The sequence below is a fragment of the Oryza sativa genome, chromosome 8 (assembly GCF_034140825.1).
Source record: "Oryza sativa Japonica Group chromosome 8, ASM3414082v1".
Taxonomy (NCBI): Eukaryota; Viridiplantae; Streptophyta; class Magnoliopsida; order Poales; family Poaceae; genus Oryza; species Oryza sativa.
The window spans coordinates 16,383,254-16,401,253 of record NC_089042.1 but is presented as its reverse complement, the minus strand read 5'-3'; the positions used below and the strand labels follow the sequence as shown (position 1 = coordinate 16,401,253).

Genomic DNA, 18,000 nt, shown 5'->3' with positions numbered 1-18,000 from the left:
CAAGCAATGGCATGCCAGATTAGCAGAAGCATTGTGGTACTACAGGATGGCTTGCCATGGGTCAACTCAAGTTCCTCCCTACAAGCTGGCAAAATTGGTTATATAGCATCGAAAGTTCACGTTTTTGGTTTTATAGCACCGAAAGTTACTGGTTCACTTTAATAGCACCCAAAGTTCACCATGTTCCCATTTTTAACACTTCCGTCAATTCTCGATCGTTTTCCGTCCGTCTTGATCCAGCCACACACGATATGACGTTTCTACCCCTCACAAGTACAAGTATAATGCATATCAATGAGGGGTAGAAATGTCATATCATGTGTGTGACTGGATGAATAACCATCAAGACGGACGGAAAAATTGATGGAAGTGCTAAAAATGGGAATATGGTGAACTTTGGATGCTATTAAAGTGAACCGGTAACTTTCGGTGCTATAAAACCAAAAACGTGAACTTTCGATGCTATATAACCAATTTTGCCATTTGTTAAGGAGCATATCATATATAGATTTGGGATACCATAGACAATCGCGACCGACCAAGGATCCATTTCGTGTCCGATGAGTTTGTCCAATTTGTAGACAGCATGGGGATGAAGCTGTTGAACTCCTCGCCATATTACGCACCGGCCAATGGGCAGGCAGAAGCATCTAACAAGAGCTTGACTAAACTAATGAAGAGAAAGATCACTGATTTTCCCAAGCAATGGCATGCCAGATTAGCAGAAGCATTGTGGTACTACAGGATGGCTTGCCATGGGTCAACTCAAGTTCCTCCCTATAAGCTAGTTTATGGGCATGAGGCAGTCTTACCAAGGGAAGTTAACATTGGCTTGAGAAGGATTACTTTACAAGATGAGTTAACGGCGGATGATTATCACAATCTGATGGTAGATGAGTGAGAAGAATTGGTCCAATCCAGGATGCGGGCCTTGGGAAAGGTAACAAGAGATAAGGAGAGAATTGCCCATCATTATAACAAGAAAGTTGTGCCCAAATCCTTCTCAAAGGGCGAATTGGTCTGGAAACTAATTTTGCCGATAGGGACTTGCGACAACAAATTCGACAAGTGGTCGCTGAATTGGGAAGGGCCTTTTCGAATCTACAAGTCTGTCTCTAAGGGGGCCTATATGTTACAGGGGCTCGACGGAGAAGTTTATGGGAGAGCTATGAATGGAAAATATTTGAAGAAGTGCTAACCAAGTGTTTGGGTTAATTCATGATGGGCTAAGCTATGCCGACACATCATAGCCGATGTATTGACATCGCCTTCAGATGCCCGATAAGTGTATTATTGCCCTTAGTGTTTTTGATCGGTTAAATCATGCCGATGCTTGATAGCCGATGTGTTAACATCGCCTTTAGATGGCCAATAAGTACATTATCACCCTTAGATCAATATAATTTTACCAATCTCTCTTCAACATTGCAAAATCAATGTGGCATGCATATACGAGCAAGATCGAGATCCCTAGGAAATTTCAAGTGTGGGTTTTCGAAGTTTTACGAGACATGGTGAAAGACGTGAACTGGCAAGCCATTGTTTAAGTTCCTATTACAAAAGAAAATTGTCCCTGGCAAGTTGATCACCCGGATACAAGATCATTGATAGCCGACACAACCCGTTGCCTAATTTGCTCTACTTCCTCTATGGCCTGAGCGTCGATTGTGTCGGTACTAGGAATCACCTTCAAAGACTTGCTCAGATCCTGTCACGCCCGAAAATTCACTAGTAATTTCTGAACTTATTTGTGCATAAAATCCTCGTCCAGGAATCGGCCGAGGTACACAGACTTATTTGAGAATTGTAAAACAGTAGAGTAATTAATCATCAATATTAATCAACACTAAACATCACACCCATGCTGCACAGGGCCAACCAAACCTGAACAACCATACCCGGCTATACAGATCTATCTCCAAACCAGGAATGTACCATTCCAAACCAGGAGCTAATCAAATTATTACCAGTTGTAGTATCATTTATTTATGGTGAGAAGTGTGAGACTAATCACGAAATACATTATTAGACCCGCCCATAACCGCGGGCACGACTATTCGAATAGTTTTACTCTGGCTATAGATGTGCCACTATACCCACAAGACACAACCCTATGACATGTCACCATGCGCCTCAATACCACCACAGTACCTCGGAAAGGAGCTATGACAGTACCCCTTGCATAACACAATCCATCATAGCGCACTGTTCCTGGATCATAATCACCCCCTTATAAAACAAGGCATGGACTCCCCAGCGACCCCTGTGGGCTTATCTCCGCCACTTCTCAGTCTGGTGCCCCGCAATGAACCATGCTATAGAAAAGGTAAAGCCGTTGCCCATGCTGGCTTGTGGTTGGCATGGTTAATGTTTCACAACCGAAACTCGTGAACCGGTCCTTAATTGTCATTAGCACGACCATCAAAACCATATGCTCACAACCCACCATTAATCAAGTTTTAATTGGCATATTAATTAATTAGCCAATCATGATTGATCATTAGGTAATAGTGAATCATTAGGTAATAGTGAAACATTAATCATCCCAATAGTGTGCTAATGTTTCTAGGCATGGCTAAGCAATTAGATCTAATACATCTAGTTGAACCAATATATAAATCCAACTAGTCAAATTATAACCCGAGGTAATCAAGAAATAGGGTAATCAATGCAAATTGACCATAACAAAGGAATAGGTTCACACCACTCGGTGACATTCGAAAACAAATACACAGTTGAAATAAATAGAGAATTTAAATATAGGATCAACATGCTCAAAGGAATTGTGTTTGGGATCTGTGTGACTTGCCTGCAATAATGGGTCTTCAATTAGTCTTCTGTAACACTTCCGACACACTCACGAACCTTCGAAACGACGGAAACGACAAGCTAACACGCAAAACGAGAAAAAGACTAATAAAAGCCAAATAAACAGTACATATAAAGTAAACAAACATGATGAATTATGAGACTTGAACGACCTCATTCTGACTTCATATGAATTAGTTATGAATTTTACAAAATTTAATTCCAATTGGACCTATTAAAGAAAGGACTATTCCAAATTAATTAAACAATTTACAAATGATTTATAACTGAGATAAAAGATTAAAATAACCTCCGGAAAAGATCAGATTAAATTTGGTAGATGACATATGATAAAAAGAACTAATATGCCATTGAAAAGAGAGGAAATGATTTATATTGATTTTGGATGGCTGAGATTAGTCTTGACCGAGTCGACCAAGATCGGATGGCTTGGATTGATCTGGCAAGCGAGCGTCATGAGATACCGACTCAACGAGTCAATTCTACATGACACAGGATCACCCAAATGATCAACCGAAACCGGCGACTCTAAACGGCTCTAAACTAAAGGACGACTCAACACAGACGAACGAACGAGGCATGGGGGAAACCTCGTTCGAACGAACGAGCGAACGACTCAACAACGGTTGTGGCTCAATCGGTGGCTAAACACGATTCACGGTAAAGCCCTGGTACGGCAAACGACAGGTCGGTAGGAACCTAGAGTTGCACCTATGGCCTTGTGACTCGGCTACCAGGCTATGGCAGCGATCAAACCACAACAACGACGACACAGGATAGCGACGGCGTTGCACGATTTGGGGCAGCGGCTAGGCAGCGACATGACACGGATTAACAGCGGCACGTCTGCGGCAACGACAACACGCAGTAGCAGCAGCACGGCTGTGGCAGGGAGCGGCACAGCGGCGGCTAAGCGGCTAGTGTCGGCGGCACAGCCGGCAAAGTAGCAGCTACTAGATGACACAAACAAGAGATTAAAACCTAAACCGAGGGAACACAGATAGAAGTCTCACCGAACCAAAGCGATCACGACAACCCGGCGGCAACACATGGAGATGACGACGCTAGACAGACAGCGGATTAGGTTAGATTGGATTAAGACCCTAGGGAAAACCTCACCGGTAAACGGCATGGGAGCGGCGGTTGCCGGCGAACCACAGCACAATAGTGCAAACGGAGGGCACCGGGAGGTAGAGAAGGCGACGGCGATTCTTACCAACACTTACGCGACGACGGACAGCGAAGGAGATGGCCGACGATGTGCTCCGAAGGGCAGGGAGGTGCTTGTCAATGACGGCGACGGCGAACAGCGGCGGCGACCACAGCGACGGCGCGGGGCGGCTAGAGACATGGCAGCGTCGGTGGCGCCGGCTAGGGCGCTACAGGTGATGGCGGCAGCTGGAACTTGAGGGGTTAAGTAGAGGACGACTAGGGGTCCTTTATATAGGCACGGGAGCTCGGGTCCGGGCCCAAATCGACGGGGAAAACTCTAGGAAATTCTAGGGTTCTCACTAGAAAAGGAAAGATTGATCTGCGATATTGGAAAGGATTTTCATAGAAACTTTTGGGGATTTCTTGGGGAAATTGTAGAGGAGATTGAGAGGATTCCATTCCCGCAACTAATGTGGAAAGAAGAGCAACGGGGACGCCGGATTGGTGGGAGGAGGCGGCGGCAACTGTGCACGGGCACGGGAGCTCGGGCTCTGTCCAGAGGTAGAAGGAGTACTGCAGCGATAGGGAAGTGAAACAGACTTTCTTTTCTGGACCGGAAGAGAGAAGAGGGAGCAGCAAAGCAAAGGACTTTCCAGATTCGGCGAACCTGGAAGGGAGGATTTTAATTACTTCTCTATTTAAATTAATCACTAAAATGATCTCTGAATTGTTAAAAATACTTTTAATGCTCAAATAATTTCAGCAAAAATCTTGAACATAATTGGACACTCAATTTAATTAACAATATCAAAATCAGATCATTTAATGATTAATTTATTATGTGAATAATTAATGAAACACTCTTTGTATTATTAAAATTAGGAATTGAGCTATGAAAAATCCGAGAAAATTGCAAAGAGTGAACTTAGTCATGGAGAATTTAATGAAAATTAAATCCAGCCATGCTTTATATTTAGAAAATTTTATTTCCCGCATTTAACTTCACTTGTAAATTAATGAACATTTAATATAAATTCTAAAAATAATTTATTAAATAATTTATAAATCATAAAAATGAAAATCTGGATGTGACAGATCCGAGAGGTGCTTGATGGATCTCTTCAGTTTGGATCTCTGTTCCTCTATGGCGTTGGGGAGATCAACAAGTTTTTGCTCCTCCGATGATATGTCGGCCCTGCATTTTTCAAGCTCAGCTACCAACTCTGCCTCCCTAGTTCTGAGCCGATCTCTGTTGGCTTGAGTAGAACTTGGGCCAGCCTCCATCTCGTCAAGTTTGGTTTTTTCTTCCTTGATGGATAGTCGATTCGCTTGGATCATGACCTTCAGCTTAGTCCTCTCGCGCCTGTCTGCGATCCTCTGCCTCGCCCATTCCAGTTTGAACCGATGTTGCTCTAAATACACAACTGGAGAAATGATGTCAGCAAGGGCTTCCGGGATCTGGCTGTGGATTTCTTCAAACCTGGCTCTGATCGGCCCACAGTCGATGACTAAGGAATCCAAAGAGTTCCTTAGCCGATGAGCGATATCTACAAGTTTGGCCTTGATATCATCATTAATAGGGACTAGGGCTTTACTGGTAGCCTCCTCCCGTTCTTCGTCCATGAACTGGTTACTGTCAAAGGAAAACATATCGGCCAAAACCTGAAAAGAGATAAGCTATATTAATAGTGCAAGCGTTGCAGCTGATATGTGAGGATATGAAAATACATACAAGCGCGGCAGGGATCGGATGTTCTGGTTTTTCCGCATGATGGTCTTCTTTACCCGATGGAATTCGCTCACTTGACTCATGTTGAGAAAGAGATGGGGAGCAAAGAGGCGGAAAAAAAAGAATAAGTACGACATCGTTTAACGAAAATGGAAGAAAAAAGATTAAGTTGTGAGTTAGCGATGAAGGCGGTGTCGGTGGCTTTTTCTTGGAAGCCAGTTTCTTCCTCTTCAATTAGAAAGTTTGGTCAGGATGAAGCTGTAGCCTTATGAATTGAAGCAAAGGATAGAAAGTAACGTACTGGAGGTTGACGGGGTTGGCGTTTTGAAGGACTCAGTGTGCTTTTCGGGCTTGGTGGATCGGCTGGAGGTGTTTGCGCCGCTTCTCTCGTTTCGCTCACATCAGCCACAGCATCATCAATGGCTTCCTCCATTTCTTCATTCTCCAAGTATTCCTCAACGTCCGGGTCTATGGTCGGCAGATCGTCGGTGTAACACCCTGAAAATTTCTGTCCAGATTTGCGAAATTAAAATTTCATGATAATCAAAAATCATTTCCAAAATCCATCATGCTGGCTTTTATTGGTTTTTATCTCCCATTTTTCGGTTGCGCTTGGACCACGACGACGGAAATCTAGGGACAAAATTTATTTTACATTCAAATATTATTTGTGAAAGGAACCATGATTATGAAATATATTAATTTAGAAAATGTTTGCAAATGCTATTTATCTTTCGGAAAACCCTCTCTCGGGGAAATAGAACCTATTTGAGGTATTTGTTTTATAAATAAAAACAAATACTAAATATTTATAAAACATACTTTGAGAGATATTTCCCCGAGAAAACTATTTTACAAATGAGGGCTAATATTAGTTAACTTCTGAAAACCCTATTTCGAAATTATAAGTGTTTGGGAATTATTTTACAAATAAAGACTACAGTGAATTTACTAGCAAAATTCTATTTACGAACTAAAATCTTAAAAGAATTTATTTCAAAAGAATTCACGGAAAAGTCTGGTTTTCCTCCTTGAAAGGCCTAGCCGACCTGCATAATGGGATTTGTGTTACTTCCTCCGTTTCACAATGTAAGCCATTCTATTATTTTCTACAATTCATATCAATGATAATGAATCTAGATAGATATATATGTCTAGATTCATTAACATTGATATGAATATGGGAAATGCTAGAATGACTTACATTATGAAACAGAGGGAGTATTTGTGTGCATTTAATTGTTTGGGCCAAAGATCTCAGTTAATTCATCATTATGAATCCCAATCCTTGTCATACATTCCTTCGGATTCGAACTCCGTAGTTCGATCCTCCTTCTCAATCGGATCCTCCCGAACCGATTGTTCTAGGGTCTGGGATTACTCGAACTCAGTAGTTCTTCCAGAATCGCCCATCAAGGTAAAATCCCTCCTATGTCCTCTCAACTCTCTAGACGGTTGCAATACCCCGTACCTTCCTTGAATCACTGGAATACCGCGGACAAATTGATCCACCTAAAGGATGTCCTCCCAACGATATCCTTCCTCGTCCTCCCTTTTCTCTGTTGTATTGTTAAGCACTTCGATGTTAAGCTGATCGAAGTACGAAAAACTTTTCGCTTCTCGCAATACCAATTCTTTCCCAGAACACTTGGAACCTTGCGATCGAATCAAAACCCTCTTCGGCTATTCGGCTCGGACTCCCTCGGATTCCTTACTCCCCTATTCCTTCTACTTAAAATCCCCGAGGTCGACCATTCGCTTGAAACTCTAAAATCGTTTTGACGGATTTAATGGTCATGCGTCGACCCATATGCCTTCGATTCCATCTTTACCTTTGACAACTCTACAATCATACGATAAAGTCGAATGTCGTGCGATCAATCCAAATATCGTTGATATCATTCCTACCTTTGAAACCCTATCACGTCTGATGGATTTGTATACCAATCGTCGCGTCTAAAACCCCTCGGCATTGTCGTCTTTCGTTCGCTTGAGCGGTCGTGAAGAAATCCTATGTTGCGTACTTGGGCAACTAAGCGGCCGAATCAAAATTTGTTCATCCCACCCAAACAGCCACTTTTCAATTCCAGGCCCCAGTTACAAATTTCAACTCAGAATCAAATGTCCAATTACACCGTCCAAGTCCAAATATGCAGTCCAATTACAACCCTACAATCCCGGTACATGTTTACAGACAATGTACAAATTCCATTTGCAAATTCCTTGTTACAGATATACCAAATACTTCTATTACAGTTGGGCCACCATCCTCTCTGCCAGCCCAAGTCTATCCTTTCTCACCCGCAAGCCCATCCCTCCTGCAGCCTAAGTCTACCTCCCCTCCCCTTCTCGCAAAGCCAATTGGCTGTGCATGCCCGCCACCTGCTCGGCACAATGCCGAGCCGGGCAGGGCCGGTGCGCCAGGCCGCCACGCCACGCCGTGTCGCGCTGCTCCACCTCCTTCAGTGCACCGCGCCGCGTCACACTCCAACGCCGTGCACCGACTCGCATCCCACGCAACGCAGCGATGCACGTCGCGCACCATGTTCAGCTCGGTCGCCATGCCCTTGCACCCCTCCCCATGGATGAGGTCATCCATCTATTTTCACCTACAAACACCCAGTCCACCAAGGCTATGTTTAGATCCAAAGTTTGGATCCAAACTTCAGTCATTTTCCATCACATCAACCTGTCATACACACACAACTTTTCAGTCACATCGCTGAACTAAACACAGCCCAGATCCTCCCCCCAAAACCAACACCACAGTGAGACGGGTTTACACCGAAAAGAAGAAAAGTCCACACCGAACACGGGAGAGCAAGCACAGGGTGGAGCGTACCTCGTAAGCCTCCTCAGTCTCGATGTCGACATGCGGGCCCACATCAGCGCCGTCCATCTCATCCGCCGCCGACACGTGCTCCGGGGAAGCCTAGTGACCGACGGTTACATCGTTGCCTCCCAGGCCGACGCCCGTGTGTGTGCCGCTACTCCTCGTCCACACCCTTGCATCCTCCCTCTCCATTAGCTGCAAACGCCGCCCGCGTGAGCTGCGTCCACACCGCCCGCTTCGCACCTCCCCTCCACTGTGTCGATGTCGACACCCGGACCGCGCCGTCGCTGTCCAACCTATAGACACGCGCCACATCACTCCTGCCACCACTGTGTCGCTCCTTCTCCTGGAAGCCTGATGTGACCATGCCTACGACGGATACAACCATTGATCATGTCATATACCCACAGGTGGTCTCGTTTCATAACAAGTGCCAATTTAATCTAATCAAGAATATGACACTACCTCATAATGTATGAGTTTATATGTTCAGCACCAATCCACTTATTTAGGGCTGCAGATGGAAGATAAACACGATGGCCACAGTGCATGCAGAGATGGAGTTGAAGTCCCCCGCGTTCTGGAATCCAATTCGGCCACCTAAGATAGTGCTGAATTCAAACGGTCGCCAAATCTCCATATGGCCTCCGTTTTGGGCCCACGAGTACTTGATGGAAAGCTCTTAGAATTCTCTTTCAAACGGATCCAACCTCATTGTCAAATTCCATCTGAGTCACTAGCAATTGAAGAAACAAAGGGCTGCATTGTCTGTAATGGGACTATGGGCCAGTAACTTCGTCTGGGACCCCAGCCCAAGTAGGGCCCAAGGGGGGCTGCGCCCCAAACAGAGGGAGGACGCCCATCTGACCTCCTCCATCCCTTAAATAGCTAGTAACCCCTTCCGGGTTAGTTGGGTTTTGTTTTAGATAAAAGTTTAGCTTCGCTACTTTTCCATGTAATCCCGTGATCGGTTAGATCGTCGGTTTGCTCGTTACAGAACCCCAACTTATCATCTGTATTTATTTCCTATCTGCAATTCAGATTGCTTTTATCTTTTTCTCTCTTGTTTCTTCGATTTGCTTGCAGGAATAAGGTTGATTTGCACAGGCAAGATCAACAACCCACGGAGAGGTGTATCGATCGCTAAGGCGCAACACAACAACATCTAGTACGGTTGTAGTCGGGTCGTCAACGTTTCTATCAAATCATAGTTATCTACAACTCGCTGAAAGATCGGGCCAACAGCAGCCTTGAGTGTCTCAAGTGGAGCTTAGGGTCCATCAGGTGGTATCAGAGCTTTCATTACTCGGTGAGTTTTTATCTTCCTATAACTAGAAAATTGCCATACAAAAAAAAAATTGTATCCTGTGCCTAGCCATACTTGTGCATTGGATTGTCCATTTCAGTTTTTGCTTTGTTGAGTTTTCTGTTGCATCGTCGAGTCGTAGTTGCTGGTCATAGCGTCTAGTTCGCTTAGACCTTCGAGTTCTGGTCACATTTTACACCACAGTCGTCGTCGCCTCCATGTCTTTGGTGTCGTCGGGACCTACGAAAATGGAATCGGCTTGCTGCCACGGTTCTATTTTTGTAGTTTTCAGAAGTTTCTGAGGTTAGTTTTTGAGTTTTTGAGTTGCATAGCTTCTAGTCGGTGGCTGTGCCGTGATGGTGTGTGCCGTGATAGTACGCCTGTGATGTTGCGCGTGAGGAAGAAGAGAGAGAGGGGATAGTAGATCGGTTTTTGGATGAAGTGCTACAATTTGTAGATTGGTTTCTATTTGGAGGGCCACGCAAAACTACTAAAAAAGGAAGTGCCGAATCTGTTTCTGTTTATTACCTAGTGCCTTTCCAAACTGAGGCCGAGTGGGATCTCTTCCCTTCCAATCTCGTGGCCGGGACTTGTGAGTCCGACTCCCTCCCTCCCTCACGACTCCGTTTCTGTCCAGGTGTGTCAAACACCGGTAAAATTTTCTTTTGGTGTCGGATTCAATATCCGTTTGCAAAAATGGAACCTGTAGGACGAGAGCATTCCATTTTTGTATAATTTTAATTTTGAGTTTGGACTTTTACATTTGAGTCCCTGTAAATTTTATATGTACATCTGAGTCCCTGTAACCTTACATTGAGGTCCTTGAATTTGTTTTTGTAAAAAAAATCAAAAAAAAGAAAGGAAAAAAAGGCAGAAAGGTGCATAAAAAAAGAAAAGAAAAGCCGCACCCAAAAAAAAGAAAAGAAAAGGAAAGGAAAGAAAAAAAAAGAAAGAAGAAAGAAAGAAAAGAGAAAATATTGTTATGTTTGAGCTGAACTTTATATATCAGAGTTGTGCATGAATTGTTCCTAGTGCTATCTTGTGGTATCGTTTGTGTCTAGGCTCGTGTCTCTAGTACGTTCTAGCCTAGGACCAGCACGGTACTTGACTTTGAACAATTATTCAACTTTGCATTCTCTGATTTGACCATTTTCCATCCTTGCTACATATTTAAGCCTACCCAAAGCTCCACAGATTTGATTGCAGCCGTACAGCAAGTGTTTGCCAAGGCATCGATACATCCAAACTCCATTGGGGTGCTTGGTTGAGTCGGTGTACATCACCATTCCGCTTGCTTTGGTAAGAACTTGTAAGAGCTTGGTGAAAAGTTTGAGTGTTAGTAATATTTCAGCTGCCACTACCTAGTAGTTGATAGGAGCATGCATATTCTTGTGTATGTTTCTTGTTTGCTACTAACCATGGCAGGATTGCGCAAGGCGAAACGAGATGGTTATGCTCAACATCAACATCTTCACCATCAACGAGATATAGCGACTTCTTCACGCATCACATATGAGGTACATGATAATGATCTTGCAAGGTTAGAATCTAAATTACCAGTTATTGATGGTAAGTATGATTCTGCCGCTTATGTTAATTGGGAGTTAGCAGTAGACAAACAATTTGATGAGTATGATTTCTCTAATGCTCAAATGATTAAGCCTGCTAGTAGTAAATGTACCGGTTCTGCATCTTTTTGGTGGTATACTATTGGCAATAAGCTTGAAACTTGGGATGAATGCAAAACAATGATGAGGAAAAATTTTGTGTTTTCATATTATAAACGTGCTCTCCTTGAGAAATTTGAACATCTAAAACTTGGTGACAAAACTGTTAGGGAGTACTTTCATGATTATTAAATTTGTATCACTTATAGTGGTTTACAAGAATCTAATGAGAACATAATGACTAGATTTTTCAAAGGGCTTAATTCCAATATTCAGGCTGGGTTTGATAATGTGACATATAATCATATAGGCCAATTGTTCATGCTTGCTTGCAACGTTGAGCGCAAAATTTTGGAGAACCCAACGGGGCAACAAGCTATGCTTGTGCCTCCTATCACTGATGTTTTACAGGAAGTTCAGAACAGTCCCCAAAATAAGAAGAACAATATGTTAGATATGTCACTTCCATCACTCGCAAATGAGGAGAAGGCTGATGCACCTACATTATCTTAAGAGGGCATAAAAGGTAAATTAAATGGTGCAGAAATTACTCAAGGTGAGTAATTTCCATGCTGACCTAGAGCAAACTTTAGTGGAACCTACTTCTGAATTGCCTTTGTCACAAGTTGATTTGCATTCTGTTCCTTGTGATAAAGAAGAGTTGTGCGATAGTACTTCACTTATATACCATTCCACAACTAGTGAATGAACATGCTACTTTTAATCTTGATTCTCCATGTACTGAATTAAGCATGTTATTCACACGTCCAACGAGAATGATGAACTTCAATTGCAATCTTCTTTAAATACATTGGGCTATATTATGTTTGATGATTCTTGTGAGCTCAATTGTTTGAAGGACAAAATATTTGCTAATTCTGATTTGCCATGTCCTCGTAATGTTATTTTTCACATCTTTGGCAAATATAATGGTAGAGGAATTTATTTGGTGCACAAAGTTTACATTTGTTCAGATATGCAACCCTCTATTGTTGTGGCAAGAAAATGCAAACTGGAGACTAGTGTTAGGACCACTGATGTTACTTCAAGTTTGTTTTGCTTTTTTTCCAAAGACGCAGGTTGGTTCTCAAGAAGGGGAGCGACAAGATCGCTCAATGTTGCTGCCATATACAGTAAAGAATGCACCATATGAAGCGCTGTGTGAGGATATGCTACGTGAATTACCAAAGTTAAAACCGAGGATGGTTTTCCGTGAAGAAGGGGAGGAGGATGTGACCATGCCTACGATGGATACAACCATTGATCATGTCATATACCCACAGGTGGTCTCGTTTCATAACAAGTGCCAATTTAATCTAATCAAGAATATGACACTACCTCATAATGTATGCGTTTATATGTTAATGACCAATCCACTTATTTAGGGCTGCAGATGGAAGGTAAACACGATGGCCATGGTGCATGCAGAGATGGAGTTGAAGTCCCCCGCGTTCTGGAATCCAATTCGGCCACCTGAGATAGTGCTGAATTCAAATGGTCGCCAAATCTCCATATGGCCTCCGTTTTGGGCCCACGAGTACTTGATGGAAAGCTCTCCAAATCCTCTTTCCAATGGATCCAACCTCATTATCAAATTCCATCTGAGTCAACGGCAATTGAAGAAACAAGGGGCTGCATTGTCTGTAATGGGCCTGTGGGCCAGTAACTTCGTCTGGGACCCCGGCCCAAGTGGGGCCCAAGGGGGGCTGTGCCCCAAACAAAGGGAGGACGCCCATCTGACCTCCTCCATCCCTTAAATAGCTAGTAACCCCTTCCCAAACAGAGGGAGGACGCCCATCTGACCTCCTCCATCCCTTAAATAGCTAGTAACCCCTTCAGAGTTAGTTGGGTTTTGTTTTAGATAAAAGTTTAGCTTCGCTACTTTTCCGTGTAATCCCGTGATCAGTTAGATCGCCGGTTTGCTCGTTACAGAACCCCAACTTACATTTGTATTCATTTCCTATCTGCAATTCAGATTGCTTTTATCTAGTTTTTGCTTTTTTTTTCGATTTGCTTGCAGGAATAAGGTTGATCTGCACAGGCAAGATCAACAACCCATGGAGAGGTGTATCGATCGCTAAAGCGCAACACAACAACGCCTAGTACGGTTGTAGTCGGGTTGTGAATGTTTCTCCCAAATCTTAGTTATCTACCACTCACCGAAAGATCGGGCCAACAACAGCCTTGAGTGTCTCGAGTGGAGCTCAGGTTCCATCAAAGCCACCTCCACAATCAAGCAAAAACCATGGCTACCAGAGTTGCCATGCCCAACCATTCCTCCTCCATCCTCGCCCTTCGAATCCCCCTTCCTTCGCCGGCCGAGGCGCGCGGACAAGCATTTCTTGTGCGCTCGACGCCGCACTACTCGAGCTCGAGCGTTGCGGCTGATCCACCACAATCCTCGGCCATCGTCGCCTCTCCTCCACTTCCTGAGCCAGCTCGTCATCATTGTTGGCGGTAAATCTTGTATTCTGTTAGTTAGTTAAATTTCCTGTTTTTGTACATGGTCAGTGCATGAGCTCCAACGTGTGGAAGCCATGCATGTAGTGGCATCCAAGAGCGAGATTAGCTTGTGATGGATCCGAGCTTTGGGGATTAGCGCACGTCGTTCGGTCGTGGGGATGGACGCGGCAAACTCGCGCGGCGTGTGCAGTGATCCAGAAGTTTTGCATGCTGCATGTTTACAATTCGCACAATAAAAGGAGAAGAAAAAAACAGAAAACGCTGCAGCTTCATCGCAGCACAAAACACTTGTGTCCACTCGTTCTTCCACCTTTCGCGTGTGTTTGAGTTTTGCTCGAGTTCTTGTTTCGGTTGTCCAGGGAAACCTGACAATCATCGCATCGTCGCGTCGCCCTCCTCGGGCCGCTCATCACCTTCGCCTCCCCGCCCTGCCTTGGCCGCCGCCGCGCACAGCCAAGCCGGCTGCGCGGGCGCCGCCTCCGCACACGGCCGAGCCGGCTCGCGCGGGCGCTTCCTCCACGACCCCGGCCGTCTCCGTCCCTGCCTGGCCGGGAGGTCGCCGAAACCGCCGCCACCGACTGGCTAAGCCGCTCGCCTCCTTCAACCGCGGCGCCGTCGCCTCGTCTCCCTCGCCTGGCCACGCTGGTGCAGCGTGTTCGCCACCCATGCAGAGCCGGCCAAGTCGATGCACCGCCGGCCGAGCCATCGGCGCCCCGATCTCCTCCTCGTGCCGCCACCTCCTCTTCCCCGCCTCCCCAAGAGTAGCCGCCAGGCTGCCGACGCCGGCCGTGGCCTCCTCACACCCGCCGGCCTCCGTGCTGCCGCGCCGCCCGGCCTCCTTTTCCCCACCGGCGCCCCGGTCTCTCCTCCCCGGCGTGCCGCGCTGCGCCAGGCCGCCGCTGTGGCCGGCCGCTGCCCTTGTTCAGCCGGTCGCCTCCTGCTCAAGCGTGCGTGCGCGCGTGGTCAGGAGAAAAGCGAAAGAAGAGGAGAAGCCTAGGAGAAGAAAACACAAAGAAGGATCGGGAGAAAGAAATAAGAAGAAAAGAAAGAGAGAGAGAAAAGGGACCGTGAGACCCACTGGCGGGACCGACGTGCTTGACTCATTCTCCCTGCCCTTTTGACCCCTCCTAAAGTCTGTTTCATCTCCCTTTTCTCCCTCGGGCCAAAATTCTTATTACATCCCTCCAGAACCCAAGTTCCTCCCTGAAAGTCTAAGATACGTCCCTACCCGACCTCCTGTATCCTTGGGTTGAAGCCCAAGCTCACCCAAGGATAAGTTCATTGTACGTCCTATTTTGTCTCATTGTCAAGTGGGACCCAGTGGACCCCGTGAGGAATATTCCTTCGGAATATTCTTTTCCAGTGAGGGAAATCATCCTTTTCCTCGGTTTATAAATCCTTTTTAAACTTCGGAAATCCATATCTTCCAAACCGTGACTCCGATTGATTCCGTTCAACTTCCGGAATTTTTCTAAAATCAGGATCTATCCAATGACACTTCTGGTTTGAATTGATTGGTACTTTATTTGGAGCATGTTATATGGTTTTCTCGTGCTAACCGCGTATCGGGTATTCCGGCTATTCGTCGACCGTGGTTTTCTCGAAGATATCGGTTTCTAAAAGCAAGGCAAGTCACTACGCTCCCCTCCTTGAGCATGTTGAACCCATTTTATAAATATTTTGTTTATAAATGAAGTTGCATGCTAATTATAAAATGCGTACCTAAATTGTATGTGAACCATCCTTGATATTGTTACCTTTATATATCCTTGTTGCCTGAGTCTATTAATTATACGTGTTCAATTGTTGATATTGCTTACTATTGCTTATATTTATAGACGATTGTACACTCCATAATAGTTGGGTATGGATGTGTTGGTGGCGGTTACTCGTCGAGAGTGATTGCTAGAAGGCCAGTGGAGACATGAGCGCCACCCGCAGCATAAAAACCTTTGCGAAAACCAAAAACCTAAGGAAAGAAAATGTTTTCGACTGGGGCGGCATGGATAGAATATGGGTGGTTCTGGAAACGGCTAGTCGCCGACCCAGGTCAATTAAGGACCGAGTCAAGAAGCTATGCAGAAAACGATCAGAGTACGACCGTACTTCTCAAGTGGGTATAGACCCGGTGGACTAAGTAAATTCTCATGGGGCGGCACCCCTGTCATGGTGGTTCTGAAGTGGTGACATGATGGGGGTGAAGGATCGAGTGGATCGATCATTTGGATGTCGCGGCAAAACTTAAAACACACCTAACCTATATGTAATATAACCCATTGTGATCCCGGGAGCGCCAGGATTCTCCTCACTGCCGGCTCGAGGTGGTGTGTTGTGCCGGGAGTGCAATGGGGATCCATAGTCCTCGGAGCGGGTGCTGAAATGCGAGAAAGACTGAAAAACCGGGCCGTGGCAAGTCTCATGTGTTGGGACTAGGCTTATGTGTTGGGCAAGCCGCGGAGTGCGGGATTAAAAGCGTACATCCACTGTAGTGTGAGTAAATCAAATATATTCGAATAGCTATGCTCGCGGTTATTGAGAGCCAGGACTTGTACTACACTTGACTAGCCTCATTGATTTTAATCTTGCTTAGATTAGGAAAGTGGTGTGACCTTGCCCGATGGGTGGGAAGGTCATGGTGATGTTGGGATTGTGGAAAACTGGATGCGAGGGTAAACCGGACCAAGCGAGGCTTGGGGAAGGTGGATGAACCCTTGCGGTTTAATGACAATTTCGACTTAACGTTGTTTTCAGTTAAAACTGCTAGGTCATAGGTTTGTGAAATCTAGCTCTATGCAAATAAACCAAGCCATCCTTGAATCTATGTGTGCACTAAATGCATTATGTAGTGGTGGCTTGCTGAGTATGGTTGGTACTCACCCTTGCTTAACTAAATCTTTTAGAGAAGAGTTGGAGTCGACTGTTCGGAAATAATGCTGATGAACAGATGTCGAAGATGGTGGAGTCGGGACCTAGGTTCACCAGTCGATGCCTGTGGAGTACGATGGACCACCGCTGCTTCGCTTCCGCCATCTCATCTACTTCTTCTGGTATTTTGTAATGTACCTGACCATGCTAGGTCTATTTGGGTCTCATTTGGGCTACCCTTGTAATATTAATATACAGTTTAACCGGTATAACGATGTCAGCTTGAGATATTCAACTGTGCCATGTGTGTACCATCTACTGATCCAGGGAATGGTATTGTAAGACACATGGGGATTCCGGTGTATAAAACCGGGGGCCCACAGTCGGTAGCCGTAGATTTTGGCTTCTTTTTGATCTTCTCTTTGGGGGGAGATTTAGCATCCAAAGGCCTGACCCTCTTCCTCCTGCCAGTTTTGGTAGGCTCATGAGGTTGGCCATGAGTAAGGAGGATGTCTTGGGGGCATTATAACCAACAATAGAGGGAGCAAGTCCCCTATCGTTCGGAAGAATCCCCACGGCAGAGCTAATAGGCTCCCCACTTTGACTAACATGAGGAGGTGAGGAATTGATGCTCGGCAAGCAAAAGAAAGAGAAATTAGAAGACTGCTAAGTATTGTTGACATCGTCTAAACTAAGTAATTTTTTGGTAAGGGGAAAAGTGCTCACTTGCGGGATCACGTCTGGGAAGATGGTAGTCAAGTACATTGAAGACGATTGATGAAAGATATGCTTTTTCCATTCGACCCACCAACGGTCAAAAGTCGTACTCCTTATCATGGCCAACTCGATGTCATCAATGCTGCCTAATGGGGACACTGGAATGTTCAGAAGTCTGTCCATAATGAGAGCTGATGAAATCACTCCCCTTGTTTGGATCTTGTCCACAAAGAACAAGCCTATAAGCAGTGAGGCCTATTGGAGGAGCATAGGTCTTCAGTGGAATATAAACTTGGATTTTCAGCGGTTGATTGCCAAGGGAAAAAGGAGTAGAAGGAGGGGTTTTATGGAAATCTTTTCTATTGCTTGTTGGCATATTTGGAAACAGAGAAATGCTCTCATCTTCAGGAATATTATTCCAGATGTTGCTGCCTGGTTT

The 18,000-nt window shown here is 45.0% G+C and overlaps 2 protein-coding genes and 1 long non-coding RNA gene across 3 annotated transcripts; 2 read left to right on the top strand and 1 right to left on the bottom strand.

The window, feature by feature from the left end:
- The first annotated feature begins 586 nt into the window (after positions 1-586).
- Positions 587-901, top strand: LOC136351568 (uncharacterized). The gene has a single exon (XM_066303746.1). It carries the CDS (start codon positions 587-589, stop codon positions 899-901), a length of 315 nt encoding a protein of 104 aa, XP_066159843.1.
- A 4,139-nt stretch (positions 902-5,040) lies between these two features.
- Positions 5,041-8,609, bottom strand: LOC136351567 (stress response protein NST1-like). Its single transcript, XM_066303745.1, has 3 exons — positions 8,553-8,609; positions 6,012-6,218; positions 5,041-5,643 (listed from the first exon to the last, which is right to left on the bottom strand). Exons 1-3 carry the CDS (start codon positions 8,607-8,609, stop codon positions 5,041-5,043), a joined length of 867 nt encoding a protein of 288 aa, XP_066159842.1.
- Positions 8,610-14,308: 5,699 nt separating this feature from the next.
- LOC136351324 (uncharacterized) lies at positions 14,309-17,134 on the top strand. The gene is made up of 2 exons (XR_010734333.1): positions 14,309-15,606; positions 16,880-17,134. It is a non-coding gene; the product is annotated as an uncharacterized lncRNA (long non-coding RNA).
- The last annotated feature ends 866 nt before the right edge of the window (positions 17,135-18,000 follow it).

Excerpts from the sequence above, each read along its gene's own strand:
- LOC136351567 (XM_066303745.1), bottom strand. The coding sequence starts at position 8,609 with ATGGACGGCGCTGATGTGGGCCCGCATGTCGACATCGAGACTGAGGAG. Across the intron at positions 6,219-8,552 it reads AGACTGAGGAGGCTTACGAG|AAATTTTCAGGGTGTTACAC; the intron begins GTACGCTCCACC and ends AAATCTGGACAG. Across the intron at positions 5,644-6,011 it reads GCCAACCCCGTCAACCTCCA|GTTTTGGCCGATATGTTTTC; the intron begins GTACGTTACTTT and ends ATCTCTTTTCAG.
- LOC136351568 (XM_066303746.1), top strand. The coding sequence starts at position 587 with ATGGGGATGAAGCTGTTGAACTCCTCGCCATATTACGCACCGGCCAAT.